Consider the following 10,322-nt stretch of genomic DNA (forward strand, 5'->3'; position numbering starts at 1 on the left):
CTCACCCTCATGTCGTTTCAAACCCGTAAGACCTCCGTTCATCTTCAGAACACAAATTAAGTGTTGCTGTCTATGCAGGGTCAGACAGCTCTCAGATTCCATCAAAAATATCTTAATTTGTGTTCCGAAGATGAACGAAGGTCTTACGGGTTTGAACTGACATGAGGGTGAGTAATTAATGACAGAATTTTCATTTTTGGGTGAACTATCGCTTTAACAGTGCGCCGACTACTGAACTAGAAAGCTGATTGAGATGCATTCAGAGATTTAGTTTATATTTTACTTTCTACTAATTGTTGTCATTTTTAACATACTTATTATAAAGATGGCGTTTATTAAAGAGGAGAGTGAAGACATGAAGATTGAAGAAACATTCAAAGTCAAACATGAAGATACTGAGGAACAAACAAAGATGGCGTTTATTAAAGAGGAGAGTGAAGACGTGAAGATTGAAGAAGCATTCAGAGACAAACATGAAGATACTGAGGAACAAACAGGTTGGTTTTCATTCTCAAAGCTGAACTTGCTTATTTGATTCTTACTAAAATGTCCAGTTCTATAGAAGTGAATGATATTTTTAAAGAATGTGTGTCCTAACAGGGTTTTTCCTGGGTCAAAAAGGGTCTGTGGTGGTGGTGGAACATAATTATGCACATCCTACCCATGTGAACTGCGAGCCAGTACTGATAAATCTAAAATAAATGCAAAGAAACCATTTGTAATATTAAATGTCCACTGCTGTGATTGAGTAACATCTTTGCCTATTAGATAAGTATTACATGTGGACCTCTTTTGAAAACTTAATATGCTTTTACTATTACAGTTGTCAAGATCATGAATATTGTTGATGAAGCATCAAATTTTTATCTACTCCCACTGAGTTTATATCTCACAATTCTGACTTAATTTCTCTGAATTGCGAATTTGTATCACAATTGTGAGAAAGTAAATTGCGAGATGTAAACTCGCAATTGCGAGGGAAAAAAAGTCACAATTACCTTTTTTTTTTTTTTTTTTAAATTCAGTGGCAGAAACGGGCTTCCATAGTTTCTGTCACAGTGTGAATGGGTAGCGAAGACACAAGTGCAATAAATGGATTTATTAAACCAAAAATATAAAATAACAAAAACCACGCTGAAGGGGAAAACCAGAATGATAAATATAAATGGAAAAATACCAGGAACAGGGTAACGGGCAGGCAAACAGAGTCAGACACATCAGCCCAGGACAGCAAACAAATGGAGCAATAAGTAGGGAACCGAATTACAAATGAATAAGGGAAACGCAGCTGGAAGCAAATGAATCAATGAACAGGTAACGAGAGGGGTAACAGGTAACAGGATAGACATGAGCACATGGCACGAATAACAAAACAAACCCCATGTGCTCACAAGACAGACAGACAGTGACATAAGACGTGAGTGCCCGGTGAGTGAATGAACACTTCAACCGTGCACTCACACTGAAGGACATTGAGTGCGAGTGTCCGAAACCCGGCACGCAAACTGAATCCGAACTTGAATCCACTGCCAAGACCCGAACACCACACTCCACACCAATAACAAGTCACAAAGGCGAGAGGGAACACGGCTCGAGCCCGCCCGAACCCCGCGCTCACAAATCAGAACCCATAGGGAAGAGCGCATAGCTTGAGTGAGCATGAAACCGCGCCCCCTCACACAAACAGTACACAGGGACTGTCAGAGCCCTGTCACCAAATTACCAAATAATCCAGATCGCTGTGACAGTACCCCTCCCCAAAAGGGATGCCTATGAGGGACACCGAACACCAGAAAACACATACAAAAAACAAGCAGACTGGAGAGGAAAAGAGAAAACAGTGCAAACAGATGAAATACAAAACCTTTACACAGTGCAGCATACGTAGGGGAGGGAGGGGGGAACGAATCCGAGACAGATCTGGGGAAACAGGGCGGGAAGGGTGGGTTGAGCCAGGGAGGGTCGGGAGGCCCAGGAATCTTGGCAGATGACCAGGGGGGAGCGGGAGGGTTGCACCAGGGAAGCTCCCGCCTATATTGATCCCCGCCAGACAGCCAGGGTGGACCCTTTAACAAATGCAACATGTTCCTCTAGGGGGCGGTGTACGGCACATTCTGTGAAAGGCTTTGTGAGCTTTTTGCTCAATCCTTACATTACAATAGCTTTTGCTGTGTTGCAGTTTCGCCAATAAAACCAGCATATAAATGTTGTTCTATGAACCAGTAACAAGACACACACTTTAAAGTTGACATGTCAGACTTTGTGTATTTTTAATTTATTTATTCACATTTCTGAATATGAAACTCAGTCAAAGCAACTGCAATGTATTCCTCTAGGGGGCGGTGTACTGCACATCTTAAGCTTTTATGTCTTATAGTTATGTGAATAATATCAACAATGAAATGTTCTTTTAGGAACAAGTATCAAGACACCCTTAGAAATTAGGATAGAAGAGTACATTTATAGGAAATTAATTGATGCATTTGTTCACATTTTAATATCATGTGTTGTCTCACAGTTCTGTGAATAAAACACAACATCTACATGTTCGTCTATGAGGCAGTAATAAGACACAGCCCTTAGATCTGAGATGTATTTTTTATACATTTCACAAGTGAAGCATTTAGATGGAATAATTGTCCTTTTTGCTCTTGGTTTTGCACTTTGCAGACGGTCCCTATCCTGCACTTTTACATTATAAGGTCTATCAGTGACGATACCTTAAGGCAGATTTAAACAAATAAAACACATTGTGTGTTCTCTTCTACATTTGAAAACAATTATAACACAGTATGTTTCTTCTCCTTGTGCTAAATCGTTAAAGAACTATTGAAGATTTCCGAGGCTGAATCTCTGACAAATGTCAAACGTCAAACCAACTTTATATCGGTAATGATTCAGTGTTTCGAAGCGCTCGATTTACCGCACATGATGGTCCAAATAGTTTAAATGCAATGAGAAAACACACTTTTAAAGAGAATGTTACTTTTAAATTTTACAGATTACAAAATACATGCTTTAAAAAGTATTTTGTAATGTATTTCGTTAGATTACTTAATTTTAGTAACATATTATCGATACTTTGGAATACCTTAGGTAAGGGCATATTAACTTTGATGTCTTGTTTTAATGTTAACCACCTCTTAATAAAAATGGGTGGTATTAATGCATTTAAAACAATTGTAAGTGAATACATGGAATATATATTAAATGTTTATATAATTTGTGTTCTTTCTGTCTCTCTTGTTGACTCCCTTAAAGGGATAGTTCACCCAAAAATGAAAATTCTATCATTAATTACTCACCCTCATGTCGTTTCAAACCCGTAAGACCTCCGTTCATCTTCAGAACACAAATTAAGTGTTGCTGTCTATGCAGGGTCAGACAGCTCTCAGATTCCATCAAAAATATCTTAATTTGTGTTCCGAAGATGAACGAAGGTCTTACGGGTTTGAACTGACATGAGGGTGAGTAATTAATGACAGAATTTTCATTTTTGGGTGAACTATCGCTTTAACAGTGCGCCGACTACTGAACTAGAAAGCTGATTGAGATGCATTCAGAGATTTAGTTTATATTTTACTTTCTACTAATTGTTGTCATTTTTAACATACTTATTATAAAGATGGCGTTTATTAAAGAGGAGAGTGAAGACATGAAGATTGAAGAAACATTCAAAGTCAAACATGAAGATACTGAGGAACAAACAAAGATGGAGTTTATTAAAGAGGAGAGTGAAGACGTGAAGATTGAAGAAACATTCAGAGACAAACATGAAGATACTGAGGAACAAACAGGTTGGTTTTCATTCTCAAAGCTGAACTTGCTTATTTGATTCTTACTAAAATGTCCAGTTCTATAGAAGTGAATGATATTTTTAAAGAATGTGTGTCCTAACAGGGTTTTTCCTGGGTCAAAAAGGGTCTGTGGTGGTGGTGGAACATAATTATGCACATCCTACCCATGTGAACTGCGAGCCAGTACTGATAAATCTAAAATAAATGCAAAGAAACCATTTGTAATATTAAATGTCCACTGCTGTGATTGAGTAACATCTTTGCCTATTAGATAAGTATTACATGTGGACCTCTTTTGAAAACTTAATATGCTTTTACTATTACAGTTGTCAAGATCATGAATATTGTTGATGAAGCATCAAATTTTTATCTACTCCCACTGAGTTTATATCTCACAATTCTGACTTAATTTCTCTGAATTGCGAATTTGTATCACAATTGTGAGAAAGTAAATTGCGAGATGTAAACTCGCAATTGCGAGGGAAAAAAAGTCACAATTACCTTTTTTTTTTTTTTTTTTAAATTCAGTGGCAGAAACGGGCTTCCATAGTTTCTGTCACAGTGTGAATGGGTAGCGAAGACACAAGTGCAATAAATGGATTTATTAAACCAAAAATATAAAATAACAAAAACCACGCTGAAGGGGAAAACCAGAATGATAAATATAAATGGAAAAATACCAGGAACAGGGTAACGGGCAGGCAAACAGAGTCAGACACATCAGCCCAGGACAGCAAACAAATGGAGCAATAAGTAGGGAACCGAATTACAAATGAATAAGGGAAACGCAGCTGGAAGCAAATGAATCAATGAACAGGTAACGAGAGGGGTAACAGGTAACAGGATAGACATGAGCACATGGCACGAATAACAAAACAAACCCCATGTGCTCACAAGACAGACAGACAGTGACATAAGACGTGAGTGCCCGGTGAGTGAATGAACACTTCAACCGTGCACTCACACTGAAGGACATTGAGTGCGAGTGTCCGAAACCCGGCACGCAAACTGAATCCGAACTTGAATCCACTGCCAAGACCCGAACACCACACTCCACACCAATAACAAGTCACAAAGGCGAGAGGGAACACGGCTCGAGCCCGCCCGAACCCCGCGCTCACAAATCAGAACCCATAGGGAAGAGCGCATAGCTTGAGTGAGCATGAAACCGCGCCCCCTCACACAAACAGTACACAGGGACTGTCAGAGCCCTGTCACCAAATTACCAAATAATCCAGATCGCTGTGACAGTACCCCTCCCCAAAAGGGATGCCTATGAGGGACACCGAACACCAGAAAACACATACAAAAAACAAGCAGACTGGAGAGGAAAAGAGAAAACAGTGCAAACAGATGAAATACAAAACCTTTACACAGTGCAGCATACGTAGGGGAGGGAGGGGGGAACGAATCCGAGACAGATCTGGGGAAACAGGGCGGGAAGGGTGGGTTGAGCCAGGGAGGGTCGGGAGGCCCAGGAATCTTGGCAGATGACCAGGGGGGAGCGGGAGGGTTGCACCAGGGAAGCTCCCGCCTATATTGATCCCCGCCAGACAGCCAGGGTGGTGCGGGTGGGACAGACCAGGGATCGGGCAGTCAAAGAGTTCAGGGATGGGAACATAGTGAGGGGCCACCGCCACCTTGGAAATCTTATGAGCGGGAACTGCTGCCTCGGGAGCCTTGTGAGCGGGCACCGCCACCTCGGGGAAACTGTGAGCGGGCACTGCCGCCTCGGGAGGATTGTGAGCAGGCACCGCCGCCTCGGGAGGATTGTGAGCAGGCACCGCCGCCTCGGGAGGATTGTGAGCGGGAACCGCCACCTTAGGAACCTTGTGAGCGGGCACCACCGTCTCGGGAAGACTGTCAGCGGGAACCGCCGCCTTAGGAACCTTGTGAGTGGGCACAGCCGCCTCGGGAGAATTGTGAGCCGGCACCGCCGCCTTGGGAGAATTGTGAGCGGGAACCGCCGTCTCGGGAAGACTGTCAGCGGGAACCGCCGCCTTAGGAACCTTGTGAGTGGGCACAGCCGCCTCGGGAGAATTGTGAGCCGGCACCGCCGCCTTGGGAGAATTGTGAGCCGGCACCGCCGCCTTGGGAGGATTGTGAGCGGGAACCGCCGTCTCGGGAAGACTGTCAGCGGGAACCGCCGCCTTAGGAACCTTATGAGTGGGCACCACCACCTCGGGGGGTTCCTGAGCGGGCACCACCGTCTGAGTTGTTGAAAAATATAATAGCACTTGTAGAAAGATGCCATGACTAGGTGTCAAAAGCAACAATGAGGCTTAAATCCTGACTGATAACAATTTAAAGATTAAACAATATGGTGAAGAGGTTCTGTGGGTATTTGATTCTGCATACATGACTGTTTGATACATGTAAATGTTTGATGTCTTTTGTTTTGTGCCATTGTTAACTTGTATGTGTCTCTTTTCACCTCAGACCTGATGGCGATGAAAGAGGAGAGTCAAGAATTGAATGAAACGCAAGAAAAAGACCATCATGATTTCACAACTGGAGAAAAATCATTTAGTTGCTCACAGACTGAAAAGACTTCCTCACGAAAAAGAGCTAAAAAAACAGAAACTATAAGTGACTTTTCCTGCCAGCAGTGTGGAAGGAGTTTCAGAAAAAAAGAAAGCCTAAAAAGCCACATGAGCATCCACACTGGAGAGAAGCCGTACACCTGCCGTCAGTGTGGAAAAGGTTTCACTCATGATGGAAGCTTTAAAAGGCACATGAGAATTCACAATGGAGAGAAGCCATACTCATGCCCTCAGTGTGGAAAAGGTTTCACTCATCATGGAAGCTTTAAAAAGCACATGAGCATCCACACTGGAGAGAAGCCACACACCTGCCGTCAGTGTGGAAAAGGTTTCACTCATCATGGAAGCTTTAAAAGGCACATGAGAATTCACACTGGAGAGAAGCCGTACATCTGCAAACTGTGTGGAAAGAGTTTCACAACAGAACTTAACCTAAGGTATCACTGGAACAGTCACACTGGAGAGAAGCCATTCACATGTGATAAGTGTGGAAAGAGTTTGAGACACAAAACAAACTTTAAACGGCACATGAGGCTTCACGCAAGAGAAAACATTTTTACATGTCATCAGTGTGGAATGACTTTTACAGACCGTAAACACCTTGAGAATCATGTCATAAATCACACTGGAGAGAAGACTTTCATGTGCTATCAGTGTGGAAAGGATTTTACACTTAAAGGAAACCTTCAGACTCACCTGAGAATTCACACTGGAGAGAGACCTTTCACCTGCACACAGTGTGGAAAGAGTTTCACATCTAAAGGAAACCTTCAGACTCACATGAGAGTTCACACTGGAGAGAGACCTTTCATGTGTCTTCAGTGTAAAGAGAGATTTACGTATCAAAGAGACCTGAAGCGTCATTGGAAAACTCGTTGTAGGAGTGCTTTGCAGTGTACTAGGGTTAGGTCTTACGACACTATACCAGCTGAAGTATCACGATACAAAGTAGTATCATGATACCCTACAGTATTGTGCTAATATAATGATTGAGTCAGTGAATCCTTTAACTGATCCGTTCAAAACCGCTGATTCATTCAGAAATGAAGCGAATTACTGTTATTATGAATTGCTCAGTGAATCATTTGCCTAATTTGTTCATAAACGCTTTAAAAACCTTCTGAACCTTGAATCTCTATGTAATTGCTAGTTCAGGTTTGGCTGAAAGCTGCAGAATGATCAGAATCTGTCTTTTTAAAACTCTCATTTGTTCTTAAAGGCGTGTTGTTTCTTGGAAATGTCATTCTGTTTTCTAGGTACACACCATCCTGTGTGCATTTTAATCGAATGCGATTGTAATGCGCATTTTGTTAGTAAAGCCGGTTCTGTAATCAGCAGGAAATCATCATCACGTGCTTTTTCGATTTATCGTGCAGCCCTACGTGTAATTGAATTCAGCACTCCGAAATGGTAACACTGGCCACCAGCCTTGTCTTGTATTTCAGGGTTCAAACACACTGTTCCTAGCAATGTCCTCAAGTCTTTTGGCTGATTTAAACTTTGGTGACATATGTTGGGGAGTGAATTCAAGTTGGATCAGATTCTGATTCACTTTCATCAGGAACACTTGCCATAATGACTGACATCTTCAGTCTTGTCAATATGATAGACACAGTCCATAAATGTGTCTTCATCATTATTTTGACATTGACAGGTATTATTTTAGTCACTCTGCATGCAACCCAAAGTTGTTGCTTGTATTGTCTGCAGGTGTTGATCCACCTTTGTAACAGCTCTCTTATGGTCACAAAGAATGAAGGGGATCCATTCATCTTAGAGCAGAGCTAAGTGTATTTGAACTGAGAGTCAATAGCATACAAACAAGTGGAGTGTTAGATATACAAAGATACAAGAGCAAGACTATCAGCAAAATATCACATCAAGCATTTCATTCCCAACAATTTCAGGCAGCTGTAAAGTCAATTTCTCATGAATCCAAAACAGTTCAAGTAAAAGGCAAGTATCTTGCGACAGTTCAACAGTTAAGCAATTGTGTAGTAGAAGTCCAACATGAAGTTTTCCAAGCCATAAAGAATAGTCCAGGAAAGAAGTGATCTCAGACGTACAGGTATCAAACCATAGTCCCATTGAAATGTCCATATACTTGAACAAGGAGGCCCAAAGAAAACCCTCTGAACAAATATGTAAAACGCAAATCAATATACAAAAATCATAATAATAATAGTAAGAAAATTAATACAACTTTCATTGAGCTGTAGAACTAAAGATTTTCCTTATAATAGGCCTTCCTGCACAACCGAGCTGTGTCCGAAACCACATACTCAATGAGTAGGTACTTCATTTGAAGAAGTACGTACTCTACAGCCAAATCTCGTTGAGTATGAATGCGATCCAGACATCATCCGATAATTGAAGTTATCATGTGACCTACGACATAAGCGCAACAACTTAAAAGATACAAGCGACAGATTTAATTGATCTATCTGTAAATAATTTGATGTTGAAGAAACGGCTGCCCTTTTATTGTTATTGTAGTATAACCAATACATTTTGTGTTGATTTAAGTTTTTATATGTTTAACTACTAATATGACCCACAGTTTAATCTTTAAATGTATTATTTTTTTATTACGATAACCCAAAATCATTACCTCTTGAATGTGTTATTAATTTCTTTATTTTATGTGCAAAACTGGCTTAAATCTCTTTTGTTTTCCTCTTTTTCTTGTTTAATTTCACTCTTATCCCTCAGGCTTATACAAAACAACGAATGCAGTTTTTTGATGCATTATGATTATATGAATATTATGTTTATTCAAAGATATTTTGGCTTTTTTTTCTGAGTATAATCTCATACTATGATGTACGCAAACCCATTATAGTTATGTTTTTTATTATGATTGTTCATTGTTAAAGATACAACCATCTTTCGTTGAGCTTGTATGTAATTATAAGTTCTGCAGTAATAATAATAAAAAGATAAGAGAGGTGCACTAACACCTCATAGCATCAGTAACAATGGCAACCCTAACTAGTACGGTTTTCCTCAATATCTGCACAAAAGAAACGTCCATCAGCTGCTCGAATATCTCGTCTGTGGAGACGACTGTTGATATTATACTGGAAAAATGTTTTAAAATTACGAATTAAAAAATAAGATTACCCCAGAATGCATTGCTAGCCCACCCCAACACTTACAATAATTATGATAAATGCTGACCATCAATTAATTAATTAATATATAATTTGTCAAACAAGCAAAATGTAATTTGTTTGGTCATATGCCACAGCTATGCATGACTACACACTAGACAAATGCAGCCAAGGTGAATACATCTCAATTTTCAGTCAAGTAATGAATTAATGCATAAGTTAATGAAACAATTATATTTTATTTACTGACGACAACAACAGGAGACCTGAATAAATGAGTAAAAGAATAAAAGTAACCATGACAAATAAATACAACTCAACAACACATGAAACAGTTTTATTCAAACATTGAACTGAACTTTTAATTACATACAAGCTGAGGGAAAGATGGTTGCATCTTTAACAATGAACAATCATAATGACAAGAAACAGAAAACATAACTATAATGGCTTTGCGTACATCATAGTATGAGATTATATACACAGAAAAAAGACACAAGTATCAAAGGTAAATATCTTTGAAATAATCATAATATTCATATAATCATAAAGCATCAAAATATTGCATTTGTTGTTGTTGTTGCTATTTATAAGCCTGAGGTATGAAACAATGAGTTACAAGAAAAAAGAGGAAAACAAAGGATTTAAGCCAGTTTTGCTTGTGGACGAAAACATTTGCATATAAAAAAAGAAATTAACAACATATTCAAAAAACAACAATTTGGGGTTTTCATAATAAAATATAATCATTGTGTCATCAATGCTCATTGAGTATGCCATTTCGAACACAGCCACTTTGTTCAGCAGGTGAGCCATGCTGGCTACCTTACGAAAAAGAAGTTCATTCAAGTGTGCTATTAGTATACTTC

At 39.7% G+C, this 10,322-nt stretch overlaps 1 protein-coding gene across 2 annotated transcripts in view; it reads left to right on the forward strand.

The window, feature by feature from the left end:
• The first annotated feature begins 412 nt into the window (after positions 1–412).
• Positions 413–10,322, forward strand: part of LOC107573100 (gastrula zinc finger protein XlCGF8.2DB-like) — a 10,791-nt gene continuing 881 nt past the window's right edge. Inside the window, exons 1-2 of one of the 2 annotated variants that reach the window (XM_016259540.1) lie at positions 413–497; positions 6,237–6,753. In XM_016259540.1, coding sequence (XP_016115026.1) covers positions 413–497; positions 6,237–6,753 — 602 coding nt within the window. Of the gene's footprint in view, positions 498–6,236; positions 7,664–10,322 lie in introns of those variants that run through there. The other variant, XM_016259539.1, reaches the window with a different exon arrangement.

This window comes from Sinocyclocheilus grahami, unplaced genomic scaffold (assembly GCF_001515645.1).
Source record: "Sinocyclocheilus grahami isolate Dianchi unplaced genomic scaffold, SAMN03320097.WGS_v1.1 scaffold1868.1, whole genome shotgun sequence".
NCBI lineage: Eukaryota > Metazoa > Chordata > Actinopteri > Cypriniformes > Cyprinidae > Sinocyclocheilus > Sinocyclocheilus grahami.